Here is a 27,761-nt window from a genome sequence, read left to right on the forward strand (position 1 = left end):
ATGTATATATATACATATACATGTATATATATACATATACATGTATATAGATATATGTATACATATATATATACATGTATATATGTATATATATACATGTATATATGTATACATATATATATATATACATACATATATATATATATACATACATATATATATACATACATATATATATATATATATATGTACACATGTACACATGTATACATGTATACATATATATGTATATGTATACATGTGTATATATACATATATATATATATATATGTATACATGTATACATGTATACATATATATATATATATATGTATGTATATATGTATACATGTACACATGTATACATGTACACATGTATACATATATATATATATATGTATATATGTATATATATATATATATATATACACATGTATACATATATATATATATGTATACATGTATACATGTATACATGTATACATGTGTGTATATATATATATATATATACATGTGTATATATATATATGTATATATATGTATACATGTATACATGTATACATATATATAGCCAAACTTGGCTGAAGTATGTGTGCGCGATAGCCCCTATATATTTTAGCCAATGTGGTTCCGAGTCAATAGGGAAGACATATGTCTCTTTTTTGGGAAAACCATTGGGTTTACGAGTTCTATGCAGATGGTTTCTCCATAATGGTTCCTCCCTATTGTCATTCCCAGGCTCATGACTTGCGACCTTGGGCATACACGCGACACTTATGTAGAGGGATGTGATTTCTTACTTGTCAGGTGCAGCAAATCGAAAAGAGTAATCTTGGGAACATTGTCTCAAAACACGGAATCTTCACAGATGACAGCAAGGTGCACCTCATTTTGGAGCTGCCACCACCAACCAATTTCAAAGGAGTCGAGCGCTTCATGGGACACGTCGGATATTATCGACGCCGCTTCATCTTCATATATGTCGACATTGGTCATCCCCTCTATGGACTCCTAATAATCTTTGAATGGAAAGAGGATTGCCAATAGGCATATAATACCCTGAAGGAAAGCCTTGGCAAGTGCCCCCATCCTAAAGTCCCCCAATTGCGACATCATATTTCATGCTCACACATCACTGCCTTCACCTTTGCAATTGGGTGCATACTAGCTCAACCCGGAGAGAAACTGATGAATTGACTAATTGAAGCTTAGTCTGTAAAGTGCCTTGCTAAGAAGTTGACCCAAAGAAAATTACATGGAAAAAAAAAACACAGAAGGTGGACATACAAACCACTCTCAAGAACTGAGCGCAGTACAAAGCTCTCCCATAATTGACTCACTGATGCTTGTGTATGTTGGGGTAAAGGCGTTATGCCCACCCTTATAGTGTGTACAAGCCCATAACTTATAGTACATAGTACACTTAGTACTTTTAATGTACTAAGTGCACTATGTGTACTAGTGCAATATACATGTGTGATAGGGGAGTCACACACTCATGCTTTTCATGAGTTGACTTATCCCCACAACTCTCTCTCTCTCTCCCTTGCTTCTCTGTGTATGTCTCCCATGAATGAACTCTAAACCCTAATTCAGGTTTCTCCCCATCAACTGGTATCAGAGCTAGCAGCAAGTGACTGGCTTGGGTGTGTACACGCAGGCGAAGCAGGCTTCCTGCAGTACAAACAGCGATAGCGTGAGCAGCTTACATCAGAGTCGCAGCAGGCAGCCAGAAGCTTGCAAGAGAACGGAGGAGAAGAAGGCGAATACAGGACTGTCGACTTCAGGCTGGGCGAGCACGTGGCACAAGGCAGCATTCGCAGTCTAGGCGAAGCGCAAGCGTGTGAGCAAAGCGCATTAGCGCTGGGCGTATAGGCGCTAGGCGAGTGAAGCGAACAGCAGCCAGGCGGAGCGTAGTCGGGCGAACAACCAGTGTGGAGCCGGACCGCATGTGCCGGGCAAGGTGCTCCAGGATGTCGGCCTTGGCCGCCAGCCCCAGGCCCACCAGGGCGGCCAGGAACACCACGTCGTAATCCGCCAGCCTCTCCTTCACCTTCTTCACGTTACGCGTGTGGAAGGCCATGCGAGCGGACAGGTCCGGGTGGGCGTGCACCAGCCCGCGCGCCAGCACGTTGGCGTCGGCGTCCAAGTCGTAGTTGTCGAAAGTCGCCCACGGCATGTGGTGCAAAGCCTGCACGACTCCACGTCAGTAAATGTGAAGCAGAGATGCGCCCCAGCAACGCAGAATCTCTGGCTCCACTATCTTGATTGGAGCAGCCATCAAAGCTCTCCAAGGATCACCTCCAAGAATCAGACTGCACAGCAGCATCAGCACGACCCCCTCCTCTTTCCTGCAAATCAGAAATTACAAGGTATTTGTCTTCAATTTTTTTTGCGAATTTCTTATCAATTCAAGCAATTGAGCAGGTACAGGTGCCCAATTGCTCAATTTTTGAGCAAAATTGGCAAAATTGGGTGACATTGGTCACAATCAGGATAAATTTGCAAGAAATTGGTCAAATCAGGATCAATTTGCAGGAAATTGGTCAAATCAGGATCAATTTGCAGGAAATTGGATGTCGAAATTTGGGGCTTTTGATGTAATTGTGCAATTAAGCACTCATACATGCTGTATGATGTGAAAAATCGCACATTTGGGCAAAATCGCAGCAAATTGCAGTGCAAATCAAGGGGCTTTTGTGCCGATTTGGTTGATTTGCATGCAGGCAATCGCATTTGATGCTGTGGTTAATGTGCTGATGCCTTACAAGCACTCAATGTGCCTGTAAATCAAGGGGCTTTCATGTATTTGATGTATATGTGGCCAGGGGGAAGCATCGTGAACACTCTGGATGCCTTCATGTGCGCCAATGTACCATGCATGATCAGAAATTGATCTCAAATCAAGGGGCTTTTCAAGTTCGTATGCTTGTTGAGCTTGGCAAAGCAGCAGGCAAGCCATTTATGCCTTGAATCCTCAAAAATCAGCTTGCAGTCAAGGGGCTTTTGCCCAATTTCTGTTCGGGACTGTTTTATGCAGTGTACAGGACTGTAAAAGTCTGATTTTCACTCATTTGGACAGCCAGGAGAGCATTTATTGCTATTGTACCTGCTGGTACAGATTTGGTACAGCTTTGTGCATGTTTTGGCATGGCTGTACACTATTTTGAGTGATCAAAAGGTTCAAATTCAGCTACTGAAATTGCCGATACAGGTTTGGTACATCATTGGTGAGCACTTGGTACTGCTGTACAGTACTTTGGAGAGGCAAAAGAGCACATTTAAGTGCTGTCCAAAATCTGCAGCAACCAGATTTTGGTGTTTTCATCACAAAAAGTGGGAGAAAAGTTGCATTCTTGCTTCCGCAGTGGGAGATAAAGCTTGGGAGAACATTTGTAAGCACTTTGTGTGCTTTGGGTGCAGTGTTTGCACATCTTTTGGTGCAGTGTTTGCACATTTGCAGGGAGTCAGGCATTGACAGGTTGCATTTTGCTATGGCAACCACAGGTGAGAGCTCTTCATTGCTTCACATCAAGAAGCTTGAAGGCTCGCATAACTATGATATTTGGCAAACCCAGTGCTACAATGTGTTGCTCCAGAAAAAGCAGCACAAGCCTATCAAAGAAAGGGGTGTGATGCCCGCTTCTCTTACAGCTGAAGAGTGGGAAGATATGGATGAGCTGGCAAGATCTACTATCATGTTGTCTGTGTCAGACTCATTACTTTTCAGCATTCGTGAAGAGAAGACAGCTTGGGGAATGTGGCAGAGATTGCAGGACTTGTATGCCCAACAAAGTGCCTCAAGCAAAGTGTATTGGTTGAAGAAACTCATAGGTCTTCAGATGAAGGAAGGGGCGTCTATGACAGCCCATTTAAATGAGTTTAATGGTATTGTCAGCCAGGTCATCAATCAAAAGTTGGCAATGGACGATGAGTTCAAAGCCACTTTTTTGTTATGCACTTTGCCAGAGAGTTGGGACACATTTAGGACAGCCACTAGCAATTCGAATGCTATGCTGTCATATGCAGATGTTGAGGGTGCTCTTCTTCAAGAAGAGATGAACAGGAAAAACAACTCTGTTGGCAAGTCTAATGCAATGAATGCACGTGGGAGATCCCAGCAAAGGGGGAAAAGCCAAGAAAGGGGAAGGAGCAAGTCTCGCTCCAAAAAGGATTTGGAATGCCATTATTGTGGCAAGAAGGGACACATTAAAAAGCAATGCTACAAATGGAAAAATGATCAAAAAGAAAAGGGAAAAGGCAAAGACAAAGACAAGGATGAAGCCAAAGATGTAAAGCCGAAGGGCAAAAGTGGAGTCAAGATCGAAGAAATCAATGTGTCACATGCAGGTGGCAGTGAGGATGAGGTCCTATTTACTTCTTCACTTGATGCCCATTCACTTCTTACAGGTGGTCATGGTATGCACTCATGGATCATTGATTCAGGTGCCTCCTTTCATGTCACAGGTTGCAGAGACTTGTTTGTCAGGTATACTGCTGGCAATGAAGGAGTGGTTTATTTGGGTGATAACCATGCATGCAAAATTCTTGGCAGAGGTGATGTGAGGCTTGTATTTTCAGATGGCTCACAGCTTATGCTCCATGATGTCAGGCATGTGCCTGAGATCAAGAAGAATCTGCTTTCTACTGGACAGCTTGATGATGCTGATTATGTTACCACATTTGGTAGTGGAAAGTGGAAAATTAGTAAGGGCTCACTGGTTGTTGCCAGAGGCTCTAAAGTGGACACTCTTTACTTCATGCATGCAGGTGTTTGTCACCATGCTAATGTAAATGCAACCGAGCTGCCGGAAATCTCTATGTGGCATAGCCGGTTGGGACACATGAGTGTCAAGGGAATGGAGCAATTGTCTCGTTTGGGTTACTTGCCTTCTCTAAAGTTTTCAAGTTTTCAGTTTTGTGAGCATTGTATATATGGTAGGCAACTACAGTGCCCCCACAAGAAAGCTCTTGGACAGAAAGATGCTCAGTTAGAGCTTGTGCATACAGATGTATGTGAGATGCCTCAGCTTTCTTTGGGAGGGGCAAAATATTTTGTGTCTTTCATTGATGATGCCACACGCAAGGTGTGGGTTTATCCTCTTCGTTTGAAGAGTGACACATTCTCAGTGTTTCAAAAGTTTGTTGCTCATGTTGAGAATCAAACTGGCAAAACACTGAAGGCTTTGCGTTCCGACAATGGTGGAGAGTATACGTCCAAACAGTTTCAGGACTTTTGTGATGCTAAAGGCATCAAGAGGGAGCTCTCTACTCCTTATGATCCTCCACAAAACGGGACAGCAGAGAGGATGAACAGGACCATACAGGAGAAGGTCCGTTCTATGTTGTCACATGCTGCATTACCTCATGGTTTTTGGGCTGAAGCTGTTATGACAGCCGTTCACCTTATAAACAGGTCACCTAACACGAGGCTTGGTGGGAAAGTGCCAGAAGAAGTATGGACAGGGAAGCCTCCGTCATACAAGCACTTGAGAGTGTTTGGTTGCGTTGCGTACGTGCACATACGCAGGGAAATGCGCACCAAACTTGATCCTAAGTCTCATAAATGCATATTCCTAGGATATGGTGACAGAGGTGAAATGGGGTATAGACTTTGGGATCCCATGAATAGAAAGATCATACGCAGCAATGATGTCATTTTTTGATGAAACATGCATGTATAAGGAGCCTGCAAGGCAACAGGAGCCTAGCAGAGTCATCTTTGATGATGATGGACATCATGGACAACAACAAAGGGCTGTAAATCAGCCATTACAGCAGGAAAACCAGCCCTTAAATGGTGCTGAAAATGGTCCAAATGGACAGCCAGACATGGCAGAAGATATCCCTATGGATATACCACAGTTAGAGGAGATACCGGGCATGATTTTTCAGCCTTATGGCATGGAACAGGAGCCACCAATGGGTGATATGCAGGCTGGACAGCAACCTGCAAATGATGGTCATTGGGTACGGAGGTCCACTAGACCCTCCAGAGCCCCTGACAGGTTTGTTCCAGGGGTTGACTACTTGATGCTCTCTGACTGTGGAGAGCCCTCATGTTATAAAGAGGCTTTACAGAGGGCAGACAAAGCTCTATGGGAGCGTGCCATGAAGTCAGAGATGGATTCTCTGCATAAAAATGGAACTTGGAAGTTGGTGCCTTTGCCTGCAGGCAAGAAGGTTTTGCCATACAAGTGGGTATACAGGCTCAAAGTTGCATCAGATGCTAAGCCAAGATACAAAGCCAGGTTAGTGGCTAAGGGCTTCAAGCAGGAATATGGTGTGGACTTTGATGAGATCTTCTCTCCAGTGGTCAAAATGACCACACTTAGCTCTGTGTTGGCTTTGGTTGCGCATGATGATCTGGACTTGATTCAGATGGATGTGAAGACTGCTTTTCTTCATGGTGATCTCCATGAGGAGATATATATGCAGCAGCCAGAGGGTTATGCAGTAAGTGGAAAGGAGAAGCTTGTATGCAAGCTGAAAAAGAGTCTTTATGGGCTAAAACAGGCACCAAGAGAATGGTATCATAAATTTGATACATTCATGAAATCTCAGAAATTCAGGAGAAGTGACATAGATCACTGCTTGTACACCAAGAAAGCTTTGGATGGCAGTCTCTTGATTCTCATTTTGTATGTTGATGATATGTTGATTGCCGGGAAATCTCGTAAAGAGATGGATGCCTTGAAGCAGAGGCTGCATCAAACCTTTGATATGAAGGATTTGGGTGATGCAAATCACATCTTGGGTATGCGGATACTTCGGGACAGAAATCAGCATGTGTTGTATTTGTCTCAGAAGGAATACATTGGCAAAGTCTTGCAGAGGTTCAATATGGACGGGGGGAAGAAAGCTAGTACTCCTTTGCCTCCATATGTGAAACTCAGTGCTATGGACAGCCCACAGTCAGATAGAGACAGGGCTGATATGGCCAAGATTCCGTATGCTTCAGCTTGTGGCAGTCTCATGTATGCCATGGTTGCTACTAGGCCGGACATTGCATTTGCAGTGGGAGTGGTTTCTAGATACATGGCCAACCCTGGCAAGAAGCATTGGGAAGCAGTGAAAGGTGTCATGAGATACCTGAAGGGCACACAGGATTTGTGCATTTGCTTTGGCAAACAGGATGCATTAGTGCATGGTTACACGGATTCGGATTATGCCGGTCATCCAGATAACCGGAAGTCTACTACCGGTTATGTGTTTACATTCACAGGAGGTGCTGTGTCATGGATATCCAGGATGCAGAAGTGCACTGCCTTATCTACTACAGAAGCCGAGTATATTGCAGCCACAGAGGCTTGCAAGGAGGCATTATGGCTATCTCGGTTAGTGGTTGATTTGGGCTATACAGGGGATATTCCATTGTTGCATTGTGACAGTCAGAGTGCCATCCAGTTGGCAAAGAACCCTGTCTTTCATGCAAAGACGAAGCATGTGGATGTGAAGTATCACTTCATCAGAGAGGTGATAGAGAACAAGCAAATTCAGCTTGTTAAGATTCATACGGATGACAACCCGGCTGATCTGTTGACAAAGAGTTTGCCTCCGGAGCGGTTTGCTCATTGCAGACACTTGATGGGCATTGGATGAGGCCATTTTCAGCCTTGATATGGCCTTGTATATTATCATGTACATGCTGATTTTTTCTTTTCCTTTACTTAAGGGCACTTTGCCTTTAAGTGGGAGGTTGTTGGGGTAAAGGCGTTATGCCCACCCTTATAGTGTGTACAAGCCCATAACTTATAGTACATAGTACACTTAGTACTTTTAATGTACTAAGTGCACTATGTGTACTAGTGCAATATACATGTGTGATAGGGGAGTCACACACTCATGCTTTTCATGAGTTGACTTATCCCCACAACTCTCTCTCTCTCTCCCTTGCTTCTCTGTGTATGTCTCCCATGAATGAACTCTAAACCCTAATTCAGGTTTCTCCCAATCAGTGTAGCCACACCTGTTGAGCTAGTTTAAGGCTAGTTTAGGGCATCATACAGGCTCAGACAGGCTCAGGAAAAGATATACATGAACATTTATGAAGTCGGCCAGTAGTACAGCAGCGCCATCATGAAGTCGGCCAGCATTAAAATATTGCATAATTGTCCGCATTGCTGGCCGACAGCAGTCAGTCAATAAAAATGGTCTTTTGGGGGGTCTATATAAGCCTAAGTCACAATTCAGCATAACCATCTCTCTCCCTCTTGGAGATAGGTCATAGAAAGTCTTATTTTGGAAGGCCACTGGCCAAGCATACATGTAACCTTTTTCATGCACATAATATTACACATACTGAAAACCAGTCTCTCTCTCTCTCTTTCATGCATTTTGCATTAAGGTTCCTACAGGATGCTTAAGGGCTGCGATTAAGGCATGCAGGCTTCCGCTATGTCACAAAGCCTGTTCCAATGTGCAGATACAGGTGTTTTCTGCAACATATGAATTTAAACTAAAAAGCATGACTCTCATTAAAACACCAATAAGCCTAGAACAATCTCACGTTAGTCAGCACAAGCTGTGAGTATCAGAAGACTTTAAAACCAGTGAGCAGAGAACTGTCTAAGTAATAAGGCCCAGGCCAATAAAGCAAAAAATTAATAGGAAAACTTTATCGGTTGAGGGTATGGAGCAGAACTTCAAGAGCACAACAGGGAGACAGAAGGATAAGATTGAAGTCAACATTCAAAGCGCACTACTGTTAAGAAGACTTAATGAACAACATGCTGAATTCCCACCGAATGAAAATAGCAGTAAACATGCAATCACCTGGATCAATGTCTGAAATCTATGGGCACTGCTTGATAGCTTCACTTGTGTACTCAAACCACCAGATATATGAGCTCTGCTTCCAGAGCGAGCAGGACCTGAACCATGATAAACTACCCAGTCATCTGCAGCTGCAAGAACAGACACGCTTTCCTCAATGTGCCTCAGATTAGCTTGTAGAGCCTGTTCAACGTTTGATCTGAAAAGGTTCAACAAAGTAGGACACAGAGCCAGGCCCTGCGCTTCTAATAACGAGCAATACCCTAAAGCAACCTGCACACACTCTGCTGCAGCACGAAGTCCACCAGCTACCGCAGCAGACAACAAAACATGCCTCTTTAAAAGGGATGCAAAATTCTTTGTTTCAACAGAAGCCCATAGCACAAGCTGTGAAGCATATGCTGCTTGCTCCCCAAAGACAGACTGTGAATCTTTTGCAGCCTGAGAGATGGTGCAAAATACAAGTTGTGAGAGGGCAGCGGTATATGCTCCACCATAGGTAGTTCCAGATGCTCGGAGCCCCTGCACATTATATTGAAGTTTTTGACTGTGTGCATTTAAGAGCAGTGTGTGGGCATTAGGGCCATCGCCAAGCCTGTAAAGAGCAGAGATTGCTGCACAAAGTTCACGTCCCCGGGTAGAAGGTTGTCGTGCAACATCAACAAGTTGTTCTCTAAGCCTAGCTCTCCGTTCAGAGAGTGATGTTTGTAACCAAACCATCGAGGCATGACTCACAGGCTCTTTACCGGATGAGTTGGTGGCAATTTTCTCCCCTTCAAACAACGCAACTAAAGCTTCATCAACCCTTCTTTCTGCTATTAAAACATCAAGGGTATCTGGTAGGGCATTTAGACGCTTTTCATCCTCCAAAAGTGCATGATGATCTTCAAGATAAGCTGCACCTTCTGAAGCTACATTGGCCCCATCCGGTAAAGAATCTAGTCGAGCGCCATCCGCTAAACCATGAATGAGGGAAGCTTGACTGGAAAGAAGATTACGCATAGCCAATAATTCACCTTCCAAATCTGAAATCTCCTGTGATGTACTGTGACATAGATGAACAATATGGAAGTTCAATTATGAGGTCATGAGCATTTGTAGGAAATAATTATAATCTGTACATAAAGCTTTCAAAGTAACATTAAAAACACAAAAACATACATCACCTTTCAATATGCCAGAACTCATAGTAAATTACCATCACAATAACACAAACAGTCAAATTAAAGGACACACAGATAAGCCAGAACCCTGTGTTAAAAAATGATAACAATTTCTTGTAAAAAGACGGGTGCTTGTCAAACCCATTCTCATGAATATGAAACAGATACATACCTCCGGAAGGCCTGAGTTCACAAAAAGCCCTCAATCACCGTTATGCAAGCATAAATATGAAAACTGTCAAAGGGGTTGCTGGCAAGGTCACCATGCAACCATACCTTCATCTGGAGCACCCCCACTCCTAAGGCTACGCCTACGCCTACACCTACACCTACTGTGAATCAATTAGTCCTACTCTATGATGCTCATCCCTCTCAATTGGATCCCCATGCGCACACCATCCGACCCCTAGCCACGCCATCATAGAAACATCTCATAGTGCTCCTTAGACAACTAGCCCTGAAGTGCTTGGGCCATTTGTTCCCAAACATTATTTAAGCAACTACCTCTAGCCTTGATTGCCTGATCCTTGTCAATATTATTGAGGCAAAACATTTGGTTATGGCCTCATCTGGGTCTTGATCTCCTCAGAATCCTCCCAACTAAAGATGACTGATTAAAAGCAGCAGCTCACGAAACCAATTAATTATAAACCTACCCTCCTTAAACACAGCCTGTATTTGCCCGCTGCCCGTTGCCGTCCATTCACCCCTTGCTGACCTCTCGCGTGATTTGTGAGAGCTCTATGGTCTGGAGCCCGGATCTAGTGCAGACGTGCACCTGCTTTACGCAACCGAGGCCGGCAGCAATCTCGAGGCCCGCGAGGGTAGCTTCGTAGCGGTATGGGACGTCGCGAGGTGGAGATTGGTCGACGTCAACCTAGTTAGCTCAGCTCGTGGCTCGGTGGGGACAGCCAAGACTGTGGGCTTGCCCACGGCTGTCATGGTTGGGAGGTGAGTCGGGCCTGCACCCCCATGTTGTTTGTTTGTTTGCAGGTTTTGAGTCTCGTACCAAGAGCGTTCCACAAGGAGATCCAGTGGGGATTTGACACCATGACAGCCTCTCGAATGTGTCACCAAATGTACTCACCTATCACCACTGTGCCTGCCATGGATGCATCTATGGCACGCAAGAACATTGTGCCCTTGCATGATGAGATGAGGATGTTATAAACATTCCTCTTTTTAACATCTGACCATCCATCACATAGAAGAGTGCACTCTCCCTTCTGAGCTCTCATGTGCGCAAGGCCGCATAAGAGGACTCCTCCCACTCACATCCTATGCGGCTAATTGCCCTCATGGCCTTTTTCCATCATGTGGTGCGCACAATATTGAAAGACAAAGCACATTGTATGAAGAGCTTTGTCAGATCTCAGATGGCCTCTTGCTTTGCCTGCATCTATAGACTGGCTTTGATGCTCCCTCTTTGCAAGGCCTTGGCAATGGGGATGGGAGTCCTTTGTGCCCGTGGTGCAAAGCTACCTTCTGAAACCTTCGTTTCTTGGATACACTTGTAATATGAAGGGAGATGAGAATTAGGGTTTCATGTGGGAGACATACACAGAGAGAAGAAGAGAGAGAGAGAGAGAGACATATGGGGATTAGTCAACTCATCAAGTGTGAGTGTGTGACTCCCCTACCACACATGTATATTTGCTCTAGTACACATAGTGCACTTAGTACATTAAAAGTACTAAGTGTACTATGTACTATAAAACTTATGGGCTAGTACACACTATAAGGGTGGGCATAATGCCTTTACCCCGACAACCTCCCACTTAAAGGCAAAGTGCCCTTAAATGAAGGAAAAGAAAAATCAGCATGTACATGATAATATACAAGGCCATATCAAGGCTGAAACTGGCCTCATCCAATGCCCATCAAGTGTCTGCAATGAGCAAACCGCTCTGGAGGCAAACTCTTTGTCAACAGATCAGCCAAGTTGTCATCCGTATGAATCTTAACAAGCTGAATTTGCTTGTTCTCTATCACCTCTCTGATGAAGTGATACTTCACATCCACATGCTTCGTCTTTGCATGAAAGACAGGGTTCTTTGCCAACTGGATGGCACTCTGACTGTCACAAAGCAACAATGGAATATCCCCTGTATAACCCAAATCAACCACTAACCGAGATAGCCATAATGCCTCCTTGCAAGCCTCTGTGGCTGCAATATACTCAGCCTCTGTAGTAGATAAGGCAGTGCACTTCTGCATCCTGGATATCCATGACACAGCACCTCCTGTGAATGTAAACACATAACCAGTAGTAGACTTCCGGTTATCTCGATGACCGGCATAATCCGAATCCGTGTAACCATGCACTAATGCATCCTGTTTACCAAAGCATATGCACATATCCTGTGTGCCCTTCAGGTATCTTATGACACCTTTCACTGCTTCCCAATGCTTCTTGCCAAGTTTGGCCATGTATCTAGAAACCACTCCCACTGCAAATGCAATGTCCGGCCTAGTAGCAACCATGGCATACATGAGACTGCCACAAGCTGAAGCATACGGAATCTTGGCCATATCAGCCCTGTCACTATCCGACTGTGGGCTGTCCATAGCACTGAGTTTCACATATGGAGGCAAAGGAGTACTAGTCTTCTTCCCCCCATCCATATTGAACCTCTGCAAAACTTTGCCAATGTATTCCTTCTGAGACAAATACAACACATGCTGATTTCTGTCCCGAAGTATCCGCATACCCAAAATGTGATTTGCATCACCCAAATCCTTCATATCAAAGGTTTGATGCAGTCTCTTCTTCAAGGCATCCATCTCACTACGAGATTTCCCGGCAATCAACATATCATCAACATACAAGATGAGGATCAATAGACTGCCATCCAAAGCTTTCTTGGTGTATAAGCAGTGATCTATGTCACTTCTCCTGAAATCCTGGGATTTCATGAACGTATCAAATTTATGATACCATTCCCTTGGTGCCTGTTTGAGCCCATAAAGACTCTTTTTCAGCTTGCATACAAGCTTCTCCTTTCCATTCACTGCATAGCCCTCTAGCTGTTGCATATATATCTCCTCATAGAGATCACCGTGAAGAAAAGCAGTCTTCACATCCATCTGAATCAAATCCAGATCATCATGAGCAACCAAAGCTAATACAGCTCTAAGTGTGGTCATTTTGACCACTAGAGAGAAGATCTCATCAAAGTCCACACCATATTCCTGCTTGAAGCCCTTAGCCACTAACCTGGCTTTGTATCTTGGCTTTGCATCAGGTGCAACTTTGAGCCTGTAAACCCACTTGCATGGCAAAACCTTCTTGCTTGTAGACAAATGCACCAACTTCCATGTTCCATTTTTGTGCAGAGAATCCGAGAATCCATCTCTGACTTCATAGCACGCTCCCAAAGAGCCTTGTCTGCCCTCCGTAAAGCCTCCTTATAACACGAGGGCTCCCCACAGTCAGTGAGCATCAAGTAGTCAACCCCTGGAACAAACCTGTCATGGGCTCTGGAGGGTCTTGTGGACCTCCGTACCCAATGACCATCATTTGCAGGTTGCTTTCCAGCCTGCATATCACCTATTGGTGGCTCCTGTTCCATGCCATAAGGTTGAAATATCATGCCCGGTATCTCCTCTAACTGTGGGATATCCATAGGGATATCTTCTGCCATCTCTCGCTGTCCATTTGGACCATTTTCAGCACCATTTAAGGGCTGGTTTTGTTGCTGTAATGGCTGATTTACAGCCCTTGGTTGTTGTCCATGATGTCCATCATCATCAAAGATGACTCTGCCAGGTTCCTGTTGCCTTGCAGGCTCCTTATACATGCATGTTTCATCAAAAATGACATCATTGCTGCGTATAATCTTTCTATTCACTGGATCCCAAAGTCTATACCCCATTTCACCTCTGTCACCATATTCTAGGAATATGCATTTGTGAGGCTTAGGATCAAGTTTGGTGCGTATTTCCCTGCGTATGTGCACGTACGCAACACAACCAAACACTCTCAAGTGCTTGCAGGACGGAGGCTTCCCTGTCTATACTTCCTCTAACACTTTCCCACCAAGCCTCGTGTTAGGTGACCTGTTTATAAGATGAACGGCTGTCATAACAGCTTCAGCCCAAAAACCATGAGGTAACGCAGCATGTGACAACATAGAACGGACCTTCTCCTGAATGGTCCTGTTCATCCTCTCTGCTGTCCCGTTTTGTGGAGGATCATAAGGAGTAGAGAGCTCCCTCTTGATGCCTTTAGCATCACAAAAGTCCTAAAACTGTTTGGACAGATACTCTCCACCATTGTCGGAACGCAAAGCCTTCAGTGTTTTGCCAGTTTGATTCTCAACAAGAGCAACAAACTTTTGAAACACTGAGAATGTATCACTCTTCAAACGAAGAGGATAAACCCACACCTTGCGTGTGGCATCATCAATAAAAGACACGAAATATTTTACCCCTCCCAAAGAAAGCTGAGGCATCTCACATACATCTGTATATACAAGCTCTAACTGAGCATCTTTCTGTCCAAGAGCTTTCTTGTGGGGGCACTGGAGTTGCCTGCCATATATACAATGCTCACAAAACTGAAAACTTGAGAACTTTAGAGAAGGCAAGTAACCAAAACGAGACAATTGCTCCATTCCTTTGACACTCATGTGTCCCAACCGGCTATGCCACATAGAGATTTCCGGCAGCTCGGTTGCATTTACATTAGCATGGTGACAAACACCTGTATGCATGAAGTAAAGAGTGTCCACCTTAGAGCCTCTGGCAACAACCAGTGAGCCCTTACTAATCTTCCACTTTCCACGACCAAATGTGGTAACATAATCAGCATCATCAAGCTATCCAATAGAAAGCAGGTTCTTCTTGATCTCAGGCACATGCCTGACATCATAGAGCATAAGCTGTGCGCCATCTGAAAACACAAGCCTCACATCACCTCTGCCAAGAATCTTGCATGCATGGTTGTCACCCAAATAAACGACTCCTTCATTGCCAGCAGTATACCTGACAAACAAGTCTCTGCAACCTGTGACATGAAAGGAGGCACCTGAATCAATGATCCATGAGTGCATACCATGACCATCTCCTGCAAGAAGTGAATGGGCATCAAGTGAAGACGTGAATAGGACTTCATCCTCACTGTCACCTGCATGTGACACATTGACTTCTTCAATCTTGACTCCACTTTTGCCTTTGGCTTTGCATCTTTGGCTTCATCTTTGTCTTTGTCCTTTCCTTTGCCCTTTTCCTTTTGATCATTCTCCCATTTGTAGCATTGCTTTTTGATATGTCCCTTCTTGCCACAATAATGGCATTCCAAGTCCTTTTTGGAGCGGGACTTGCTCCTTCCCCGTTCTTGGCTTTTACCCCTTTGCTGGGATCTCCCACGTGCATTCATTGCATTGGACTTTCCAACAGAGTTGTTCTTCCTGTTCATCTCCTCTTGAAGGAGAGCACCCTCCACATCTGCATATGACAACATAGCATTTGAATTACTAGTGGCTGTCCTGAATGTGTCCCAACTCTCTGGCAAAGTGCATAAGAGAAAGGTGGCTTTGAACTCATCGTCCATTGCCAACTTTTGATTGATGACCTGGCTGACAACACCATTAAACTCATTTAGATGGGTTGTCATAGACGCCCCTTCCTTCATTTGAAGACCTATGAGTTTCTTCAACCAATACACTTTGCTTGAGGCACTTTGCTGGGCATACAAGTCCTGCAATCTTTGCCACATTCCCCAAGCTATCTTCTCTTCACGTATGTTGAAAAGTAAAGTGTCTGACACAGACAACATGATGGTGGATCTTGCTAGCTCATCCATATCTTCCCATTCTTCAGCAGTAAGAGAAGCGGGCATTACACCCCTTTCTTTGATGGGCTTGTGCTGCTTCTTCTGGAGCAACACATTATAGCACTGGGATTGCCAAATGTCATAATTATGTGAGCCTTCAAGCTTTTTGATGTGAAGCAATGAAGAGCTCTCACCTGTGGTTGCCATAGCAATATGCAACCTTTGTGAATGCCTGACTCCCTGCAATATGTGCAAACACTGCACCAAAGCACACAAAGTGCTCACAGTTGTTCTCCCAAAGTTTATCTCCTACTACAGAAGCACAAATGCAACTCTACTCCCACTGTATGTGATAAAATCACCAAAATCTGGTTGCTGCAGATTTAGGACAGCACCTTAGATGTGCTCTGTTCCCCTTCCAAAGTACTGCACAACAGTACTAAGTGCTCACCAATAATGTACCAAATCTGTACCGGCAAGTACAGCAGCTAAAAATGAGCCTTTTCTTCACTCAAATCAATGTACAGCCATGACAAAACTTGTACAAAGTTGTACCAAATCTGTACCAGCAAGTACAGCAACAATAAATGCTCTCCTGGCTGTCCAAATGAGTGAAAATCAGACCTTGACAGTCCTCACCACTGCATACAACAGTCCCGGACAGAAATTGAGCAAAAGCACCTTGACTGCAAGTGGATTTCTGAGGGTTCAAGGCATAAAAGTCTTCCCTGCTGCTTTGCCAAGCTCAACAAGCATAAAATCTTGAAAAGCCCCTTGATTCAAGATCAATTTCTGTCATACATGGTACATTAACGCACATGAAGGCATCCAGACACCTGCCTGCGTATGCCTGGTCGCTCCTTCTCCAGGCTCGAAACTCCCGTAAAAGTAGGCGTATGCGTGCGTAGCTCTCCTCGTGGGCGACAGGAACTCCATAGGTGCAGAAGACGTCGGGTCCAGAGGCTTACGGCACGCTGGTGGGTCACCAGCCTTCGCTCCGGCCTCACCACGTTGCTGCTATTCAGCACCACGTTGCAGCTTACTGTGACCTGGTACCTGCACCACAACGACGCTCACGTTTTTGTTACGCCTTGTGGCCAGCCTGTTTGTTGCTGCCGCCTCTCACTGTCTTGCAGCGAACGTGTACCTTGCTGAGCACCAGAAAGCTCCAAGCAATCTCCTCTGCTCGTGCCAAGCTCAAGGCTCCATAGCCGAGCTTCTTCTTCGCGATGAAGACGACTCCACACACCCGCACACACACGGACACAACCGTGGCTCTGATACCAGTTGAAGGGAGATGAGAATTAGGGTTTCATGTGGGAGACATACACAGAGAGAAGAAGAGAGAGAGAGAGAGACATATGGGGATAAGTCAACTCATCAAGTGTGAGTGTGTGACTCCCCTATCACACATGTATATTTGCTCTAGTACACATAGTGCACTTAGTACATTAAAAGTACTAAGTGTACTATGTACTATAAAACATATGGGCTAGTACACACTATAAGGGTGGGCATAATGCCTTTCCCTCTGGCCACATATACATCCAATACATAAAAGCCCCTTGATTTACAGGCACATTGAGTGCTTGACAGGCATCAACACATTGCCCAAAGCATCAAATGCCAGTGCCTACATGCAAATCAACCCAATTGGCACAAAAGCCCTTTGATTTGCACTCCAATTTCCTGCAATTTTGTCCCAAATGTGAGATTGCTCACATCACACAGCATGTATGAATGCCCAATGGCACAATTACATCAAAAGCCCCAAATTTTGACATCCAATTTCCTGCAAATTGATCCTAAAAAGCGTTGACTGAACTGAAACGTAGAGTGTTGGCTGGATGTGTGACGGGCAAAGGTGGAGAGGAGGTCGGCATATAGGTCACCATGCGCACTAATACCAATTAAAGGACAGGCCTAGGGTTGTACAGCTAAGGTGGATGGAACTCGCAATCAAAAGCCCCAACTCATGGCTTAAACAAATAAGGCATCTAAACCGCAATGATATTTATCAGTGACCAGTCACATGTAATTAAGAGCCCTGCCTAGATTTTAGACACTCAATAATCTCCTCGTATGTATTTACTTACTCTCCTTGTCTCACCAATGAATGGCAACATGGAAAATTTGGCACCGCCCTTGCCAGCAACTTTTTTATCTCAAGTATTCAATATAAATGAGCTTTTTTATGCAGCCACGAATGTTGAAAAGGGCATTCCTGTGGGGAGAACCCGTCAAGACCTTTCGTGAGTCGTGTCACGACTCTCCATTTCTGGAGTGCCCTATTACGCCACACCTCCAGCAGTAAGTTGCATCTGTAGAAACAATCTACACTGCCAGGATGAATGCCAAGGCCATTGTGCCCATAGGTATCGTACTATTAGTTTAATGCATAAAAAATAAGTGACATGGATAAATGATTGGACAAATAAAAAAAGCTGCATTATTGGCATGAATGCTGCGAGGTTTCTTAAGCCAAAATTTAGGCTCACAAGATTACAACTTCAATTCATGACATACGAAAGCATCTGTGATCAACTTTACCGAATAAAAGCTGCATAATTGGCGTATACACTTCGCCTCATTTCTTCAGCAGATTCCTTCTTTAGCTTTACAAGCTCCAAACATAAGCTTCTGATTCCCTGGCAAGAATCCCAATAGTTTTAACACAAAGATACCACCACTTTACATGAAGTGCTTTACTATCTTGCATTTGCTCAATCACCAAACAACAGTCTGTTGCAGCACACTACCATGCAATTTTAAAAAATAGCAAGAGGTCAACATGCAAACATAGCCTATAAAAATAAGTATCAAACTGTGAATGACCCCGTATCAAACTGTGAATGACCCTGATTGAAAAGAACACTTGCCAGTAAAGCATTCATAAAAACTATCTTAACACATCCTCTGAGGAATATGCCTTTGTCACAAAAGTCTACATCATGACATGGATGCTTTTTCTGGTCTAAAGCCAAGAATTTCCTAATGAGCTCATGGCTCAAGACATCTAGTCTTCAAGGACTTTCGTCTAAACCTCTTCACAACGCATTTTCAGCAAAGGTGCAGCACAAGGGCTTTGATGTGCCACCAGGCACACCAATAGAACCAAACTCATGTTGATCAACCACAAGAGGGTCTGCCTAGTTTGAGTGTCCGTGTCTGTAGATCTCTAGGACCACAACTAAATCATACCCAAGAAAAGCAAACATTGGGAAAATTTGCTAAAAAAGGCGAACAGTTACAAAGTGTTTACAAACTGCTAGATACACTAATATCCTCACCAAGCACTCAACTTGGACTCGGCACGGGGACAACTCTGCTGGCTGTTTCTTGCTAGAGGCTGGATCTGAAGTCTGGAATCTTTGCAAGACAGCGCATAGTTGACACGTGTTGTAAATGATTCTTGACCTCTAAATCTCCATGACACCCTATTTTGCATCTTTGAAAATGTGAGCAGACCCTAATCTGGCACATGGAAATCCTCAAAGTATGGAATATTTTCCTTTGAAAGTACTCGTCTCTAAGTTTAAAAAATGATTGGTGATCTTTGAGAAATAACCCTACTTAATTACATCTTCGCTAGAAAATGAAGCAACTCACTCCATGTCCGCAAGAAACTGTTAGGAATAAAGCCCAATTAGTCATGTCTTAATGTGAAAAACACACTATTGGATGCAAGCAATGACATAAGTGGGGCAAGAAGTAAATCATAGTTGCAATCATTCTCATATGATTGCTGATGCAAACGTTTGAATCATTCTCGTATGATATTGCCCTTTCATACTTCACCCTTTTTTTATTTTATTTTTTAAAAAAATGGGGCTTTCAACATTGTTGGGGATTTTGCCCGTCTCTACGTTTCTATAACTAATTTATGTAACTCATTTATGTTTTCTAGTTCCCTAGGAAATTAAATTTGGAGTGTTTCCTATGCCTAAAGGCACCCAAGGTAGGGATGGGTAGGGTTGGGTCTGCAAATGATATCTCCCCATAGGCTGAAGCATTCTTTTTCAATCCTAACATTCTTCCAAACGTTGGGTGCTTCGAGCCGAATGATTGAAACTATGAAGTAAATGTGTAGAAGGGCAAAAGGGCAAGTGTCTCTAGAGTTGGTTCAAGGGTCAAGGAGGCACGTGAGCAAGGGCACTTTATTTCCTAATGGTTAGGGACACCACCACCTTCTAAATTAGGTCATGTACATCCAAGTAAAGACGTGAGCTGCACATGTATTGGATTAATGCAAGTAATAAAATGGGATTGGACTCTTGCTTGTGTTCATTAGTGTGTTCCTTTAGTGGATCTTATTAGACTTCTTAAGCTTATTAATCTTTCTAGTCTCTTCAAGTAATATCAGAGCTTCCTGCACCTAACTTTAACCCTGACTGTGTTTTCTTAGGGGTCCTAAACATAGTGTTGTCTCTCAGCCCAACACCAACCATAAATCTACAACTTGCAGTTTTCAGCTCACAGCCTCTCGGTAATCAAGCTTGACAGCATATCATTCATCTTGGGCTCACTCAAGAAGCAATTGTATATACCTAGATGAATCCAAGAACATGACCAAATTCACCTTTTAGGAACATGCATGTTATATACTCATGCAAGACTATATAACTATCAACTCCATTATGCATAGTATGGACTAGATACTACGACATCCCCACTAACGTCATCAGTGCCCAATAGTGGGTGTAGAACTTTGTATCAAGATATGCTCTCACACACGCACTCCACACACACACACACATAAGAGCATATATTCACACAAAGCACTTCGTACTGAGTTTCTGTCAAACCTCCGGAGATGCAGACACAACCATAATGAAGCCTAGCACTAAGGGAAGTAGCAAATAGAAAGAATTAGTACAGCAAATAGGTAGTTGATAGGGCAAATGCAACGCTAAAGATCGAAATAATAAGCACAGTATCAACAAACCGCAACTCGGACGAAAACTTCACAATGTGAAATCTGCATGTCCACTAATACAGCTGAATTATATACCTAGATGAATCCAAGAACATGCCCAAATTCACCTTTTAGGAACGTGCATGTTATATACTCATGGTAGTCAACCCACAAGACTATATAACTATCAACTCCATTATGCATAGTATGGACTAGATACTACGGCATCCCCACTAACGTCATCAGTGCCCAATAGTGGGTGTAGAACTCTGTATCAAGATATGCTCTCACACACGCACTCCACACACACATAAGAGCATATATTCACACAAAGCACTTCGTACTGAGTTTCTGTCAAACCTCCGGAGATGCAAGGCAAACTCAGCCATAATGAAGCCTAGCACTAGGAGAAGTAGCAAATAGAAAGAATTAGTACAGCAAATAAGTAGTTGATAGGGTAAATGCACCGCTAAAGATCGAAAGAATAAGCACAATATCAACTGGCCGCAACTCGGATGAAAACTTCACAATGTGAAATCTGCATGTCCACTAATATGGCTGAATTATATACCTAGATGAATCCATGAACAATGTTATAGACTCATGGTACTCAACCCACAAGACTATATAACTATCAACTCCATTATGCATAGTATGGACTAGATACTACGACATCCCCACTAACGTCATCAGTGCCCAATAGTGGGTGTAGAACTCTGTATCAAGATATGCTCTCACACACGCACTCCACACACATAAGAGCATATATTCACACAAAACACTTCGTACTGAGTTTCTGTCAAACCTCCGGAGATGCAAGGCAAACTCAGCCATAATGAAGCCTAGCACTAAGGGAAGTAGCAAATAGAAAGAATTAGTACAGCAAATAAGTAGTTGATAGGGCAAATGCACCGCTAAAGATACAATATCAACTGGCCGCAACTCGGACGAACACTTCACAATGTGAAATCTGCATGTCCGCTACTACAGCTGAATTATATACCTAGATGAATCCAAGAACATGCCCAAATTCACCTTTTAGAAACGTATTGATATTTATTCACCTTCACTCAAGAAGCAATTGTATTGATATTAAGATCATTGCCAAGAAGTGTTGTTGTCTTTATCTTCATCACCGCGGCAGTCAATCAACAGTGTAGCTCAAATTTATACAGCTCAATTCACCACCATCGAGGCAGCTCATCTCCGAAGCACCAACAGTGTCACATGCACGGAAGCTGTGTGCATTCTTTCAGCCTTAAGTATACTGAATAGGAACCTTGATGCAAGACACCAACAAAGACAAAGAGAAAAGAGAGAGAGACAGCTCTATATATTATATGGTAAAAAGTTGAAAATATCATCCCGACTTCATCTGCATGCCCTTGTCCACGTAGCCGACTGCTGTCCTGACCAGTTAGGGAATCTCCTGCTATCTCAGAGCCTTACTAGTGCCCTAAACTAATGTTTATCTGCTGCCCAAATCAAGGATTAGACTCGAGATTAGACATGTCCATGTGTGCACACGACATCCCCTCCTACTAAACTTGATGACAAGATTCCAACCTTTGACCGTGGATGCCTGTCATCATCACTCGGTCCCTTCATGGACTCCGAAACTTGTCACCCTTCCTTCCTGGCAACTTTTCACTGATAACCTTGCCAGTGCTCTTAATTCCACTCCAAATTTGGTGTTGAGAACTGTGCATCTATTCCGCTTTGTCCCATTGCCTACTAAACTTGATGACATACTATGCATAATGGAGTTGATAGTTATATAGTCTTGTGGGTTGACTACCATGAGTATATAACATGCACGTTCCTAAAAGGTGAATTTGGGCATGTTCCTGGATTCATCTAGGAATATAATTCAGCCGTATTAGCGGACATGCAGATTTCACATTGTGAAGTTTTCGTCCGAGTTGCAGCCAGTTGATATTGTGCTTATTCTTTCGATCTTTAGCGGTGCATTTGCCCTATCAACTACTTATTTGCAGTACTAATTCTTTCTATTTGCTACTTCCCTTAGTGCTAGGCTTCATTATGGCTGAGTCTGCCTTGCATCTCCGGAGGTTTGACAGAAACTCAGTAGGAAGTGCTTTGTGTGAATATATGCTCTTATGTATGTGTGTCTGTGTGTGGAGTGTGTGTGAATATATGCTCTTATGTGTGTGTGTGTGTGTGTGTGTGTGTGTGTGTGTGGAGTGCGTGTGTGAGAGCATATCTTGATACAGAGTTCTACACCCACTATTGGGCACTGATGACGTTAGTGGGGATGTCGTAGTATCTAGTCCATACTATGCATAATGGAGTTGATAGTTATATAGTCTTGTGGGTTGACTACCATGAGTATATAACATGCACGTTCCTAAAAGGTAAATTTGGGCATGTTCCTGGATTCATCTAGGTATATACATATATATGATCTCCTTCGTGAGGTTGATCATGGCATCTTTGCTCCACCCCTTGGAACCGTTCTCCCGATAGCCTTCCTTGGTATGCCCTAAATGGAATCCGACCCTTAAGGCTACTATTCCCTTGGGTTTTTCTAACACCAACCAGCCCCATGGGATTTTTCTACCCTAGCTGTGTTACTCTCCGACTTGTACACCTTCTTGGGACACCGTTAGCACTTAGCTTTGCTGATGAGCTGAGCCTGATGCTCTCATACCAATGTCACATGCACGGAAGCTTTGTGTACCTTCTTTCAGCCCTAAGTATGCTGAATAGGAAACTTGATGCAAGACACCAACAAAGACAGAGAGAGAGAGCTGTATTTCCATTATATTATATGGTACAAAAGTTGTCAATATCACTGTACAAAATCTGTGGCCTTTGGCCTCCCAAAAGGTAATCTAAAGACCTCTAAAAACCTGACTCTTGACCTGCCCCATGGGGGAGTTAGATGAAAAAGACTGTATCCTGGCCTAGCCTTATTTAGGCTCCAAACATGCCCATAAACAGGCCGACTTGCTGTCGGCCAGCAGCAAGGACAAAAACCCACAAAATATATATCATCCTGATGTCATCTGCATGCTCTTGTCCACGTGGTGGACTGCTGTCCTGACCAGTTAGGGAATCTCTTGCATATCTCTGAGCCTTGCTAGTGCCCTAAACTAATGTTTATCTTCTGCCCAAAGCATGGATTAGCCTGGAGATTAGCCATGTCCATGTGTGAACATGATAAGCAGCCTGCTCTCAGCCAGCAAAACAACAAAGCAGTGCAGTTGTAATCTACAGCAGTGCCAGTTCACTACATAAACAAAGAAGCAGCTGCTGTCATTGGATACTGCCAGTTCACAGTGGTCAAGCAATCTCTATGACCTCCACTCCATCAACTCAAGATCTGTAATCATTGGCTGTGTTTGATGTCTCCGTTGCTGCAAGAGCAGTGATTCAGCAGAGGTGAAATCTTCTATTTTGCCAGCATTGTGAAGCTCTAAACAGTGCTGCCAATGGAGCTTTTTTTTAACCCCAAAGCTATGTGTGGAACCCTTAGCAGATGGTAGATGTGTTCTTCTCATTAGTTGATGTACATAAATATATTACGCAAAGCTAATAGAAATGTATTAAGAAAGGATGTAATGAGAGAGGATGCAAGATCCTCAATGGACAAACATTGATACAAATTATTGTGCTTTGTATTCAAATTAATTCACGGGATAGCATGCTGTTATAGCACCAGTTCGTGTATTGTGATGGGGTTTTCTCTTGGTATGACTTCTTCATGCCTACATAAAGCAAGATTCCCAAGAGAACAAGAACAAGAACAAGAAGATAGAGACAAGTCATTGGTTTGAATCTATTTTCTATAGGCACTTGAAGTATTGGGTCAAGGGTCAAGGAGGTAAGTGGGCAAATGCACTTTATCTCCTAGAGGCTAGGGGCACCTGCCACCACCTCCTCCTAAATGTTTAATTGAGTCACGTACAACACTTTAAAATGGTGAGCTGCACACGTATTAGATAGATGCAAGCAATCCAGCTCTTGCTTGTGTTCATTATTGCCTTAAGTTGATCTTATCAGACTTGTTAAGCTTGTTGAGATCTCTCTCTCTCTCTCTCTCTCTCTCTCTCTCTCTCTCTCTCTCTCTCGGGATGTCCTTGATAGAGCTCGGACATAAGGACGGAGTATTGAGAGGACATGCTGAGAGAGAAGGCCAGCCCATACAAGACGTTGCCCAGAGAGATCCATCACTGATTTCTTCACAACATGAGCATCCACATCAGCCAACCATGCTGACATCACCGCATCGACATCAACTCATACCAGCCGTACACAAGGGCCGTATTCGCATCCCAGAGGAGTCCTAAGTTAGTAGGCCTACTCCATCCTACGTGCCGCGCCCCTGACCCAGAGCACTGAGGATCTCCACCACACAGAGACAGATCCATGAGATTCTCCGACGACATGGCATGCCCTCACCATAGCCACATCTGCCATCAAGAGGCTCATAGGGTCATATTTCAGTTTTCAGTTTTCACCTCTCTTTTTTTGTTTTTCCATGGCATTGTATACCCATGGAATCATTCTATTCATGATCTTATAGGCCCTTCGGGTCTTTTGTAAGCATCAATAGATCTCTCTCTCTCTCTCATGCTCAAGGTGCATGAGGCCCGCGTGGGCAATATACACGGACAAACGAGTCATCATCACAAAGCAGCATCCCTAATAGGGGCACGGTGTCATCAAACTCTCAAGCTCTCTAGCACTCTTATTTGTGCAAGATCAATCTTTTCTCTCATCTTGCCCTCTTCAAGATGCCGACCCAAGAATCCGAGTTGGAGCCCATTCCCGAACGTGAAGACTTGCCGGCTATGGAAACTACCAATGGCGATCTTTTTGACGATTTTGTTTCAAAATCAGATTTCCAAGAGTTTAAAGTTGCTCTCGAAGCTTCTTCCTCAGAACGTCAAGCACAAATCGCCGCACAGATGCAGGCTTTATAGAACTCCATCTCTTCGTTGACCACTACTCTATCTACTCTTTCGGGTATGGATACTTTGGCATCTGCTTTAGGCCCCAATATCATTCCGGAACAGTTTGGGGGTGAACAAAAGCAGCATACCAAAGAAATAGCGGACACTTGGCTACATAAGTGGCAAGTCCATTTTCAGTTTCACCCATATGACAATGGCAAAAGATCCAATTAGCAGCAAGTTTCCTCTCAGGCAAAGCTTTGCTTTGGTGGAAAGAACTCAACCCTAAACCAACGACTTGGGCACAGTTCGAAGAAGTCTTCAAGAAAGAATTCCTCAAGAAAGAGGATGACTATGATATTGTTGCCTGGTTTGCTACTTTGACCATGACCTCGCAGTACCTCACTTATGAGGTCTATCTCCAGAAATTTAGAGACTTGCAGATGAAAGCTACGAAGATGGATCCTACTACTCTTTTGGTTTCTTCGTAGCTGGTTTACCCGACTCTACCATTTAGAGGTTAAAAACAACAAACGCAAAACTTTGGACGAGGCCATTCATTCCGCTCGTATCTATGATGATACAATGGTCTCTTCCAAGTCTAAACCCGTTATCGAGCAGGGGAACAAGCACAAAAGAAAGTTCTCCGCACCGATGGCTAGCACGACATTAGGAAAGTCTTCGGACCAACCTTCGAAGATTCAACTTCGACCCGAGCGAAGAAAAAACGTCTCCTTAAGGCTTTGAAGCTCAAGAAGGAGGGACGTTGCTTCATCTGCGAAGAACAAGGACATATGCGTAACGAGTGCCCGAAGCAAAAGGGTGCAAAGACCAACCCAGGACCCAAGCCAAAGGCAGCTAACCAGTTGTCTTTGACAGGTACGTCAATTATTGTACTTTCTCGCTCTAGTTCATGTTCTGATTGTCTCTTCAACCCTAAAGTTTTTGGCGTGCATGATCTTCTCCAAGTTTATGGAGAAGTGAATGGCCATAGAATCCACATTCTTCTAGACCCTGGCAGCTCACACAACTTTGTTAATTACAAACTTGTGCAGAAATTGGGTCTTGACGCAATACCCAGCGATCATACCTATGAGGTACACCTACCTGCGGGTCGGCAAGTATGGGATCAGAAGGTGAAGAAGCTACCGATCCGGATTCAAGACTACGAAGATACTCTGGAATGCTATATTATGCATCTAGAGCGTGTAGACTTGTTATTAGGGATTGAGTGGTTTAAGACTCTTCAAGTCCAGATAGATTAGTCTAGTCATACTTTTTCTTTTAAACATAGGAACACCCAGTATAGTATCTTAGGTGATTGTATACATCCCTCTCAGGGACCTCTTGTACATACAGTTGATTTTGAAAATATAATGGATTCTTCCTTGTATACTGCTTTCCATTGTGTCTTAATTGCACTTTCTTCATTTCTCATACCTTCTATGGATGTCAATGAATTAAGTGTGCTTGAAAGCAAAGAATTAAAGAAGATACTTGATTTGTTTCAAGATGTATTTCTTAAGGAACTGCCATCAGCTTTACCACCCGAAAGGGCAGTAGATCATCGTATTGACCTGATCTCTAGTGCTCACCCTGTTAGTATTCCACCTTACAGGATGAGCCACACCGAGGAAGATGAGTTGGCCAAACAACTCGAAGATTATTTGAGGATGGGCCACATCCGTCCAAGTAAATCACCTTGGGGTGCACCTGTGTTGCTTAGGAGAAAGAAGGACAACACCTGGAGAATGTGTATAGATTACAAGAGATTGAATAAGCTGACAATTAAGAACCGTTATCCTCTCCCTAGATCAGATGACCTAATTGACCGATTAGCCGGAGCGAAGTATTTCACAAAGATAGATTTGTATACTGGCTATCACCAGATACGTATTCATGAAAGGCATGTCGAAAGAACCGCCTTTCGGACTAGGTATGGCCATTACGAGTTTCTCGTATTACCTTTCGAGTTAACTAATGCTCCGGTCACTTTCCAACAAATGATGAACGATCTTTCTCGTGAGCATTTGAAAAAATTGATATTTTGATATATAAGTCGTCCTCTTGAGGATCACGTTAGACACCTCACGATTGTCTTAACTATTTTAAGACAGAATCGACTGTATGCTAAATTAAGTAAATGTGAGTTTTTCATGGCAAACATCATTTACTTGGGACACAAGATCACTAGAGATGAATTGAGCATTGACTATGACCGAGTTCAGAAGGTT

At 43.5% G+C, this 27,761-nt stretch overlaps 1 protein-coding gene across 3 annotated transcripts in view; it reads right to left on the reverse strand.

Moving 5' to 3' along the window:
* LOC147615899 (exocyst complex component EXO84B-like) overlaps positions 1–27,761 on the reverse strand; it is a 70,947-nt gene that overhangs the window by 21,459 nt on the left and 21,727 nt on the right. For 2 of the 3 annotated variants that reach the window (XM_086778531.1, XM_086778532.1), the window contains exons 2-3: positions 18,244–18,341; positions 8,755–9,799 (exon numbers count right to left, since the gene is read on the reverse strand). In XM_086778531.1, the coding sequence (XP_086634657.1) occupies positions 8,755–9,799; positions 18,244–18,341 (1,143 nt within the window). Of the gene's footprint in view, positions 1–8,754; positions 9,800–18,219; positions 18,344–27,761 lie in introns of those variants that run through there. The other variant, XM_086778533.1, reaches the window with a different exon arrangement.

Source organism: Cibotium barometz, chromosome 39 (genome assembly GCF_041138505.1).
Source record: "Cibotium barometz isolate CiBa-2024 chromosome 39, ASM4113850v1, whole genome shotgun sequence".
Lineage (NCBI taxonomy): Eukaryota > Viridiplantae > Streptophyta > Polypodiopsida > Cyatheales > Cibotiaceae > Cibotium > Cibotium barometz.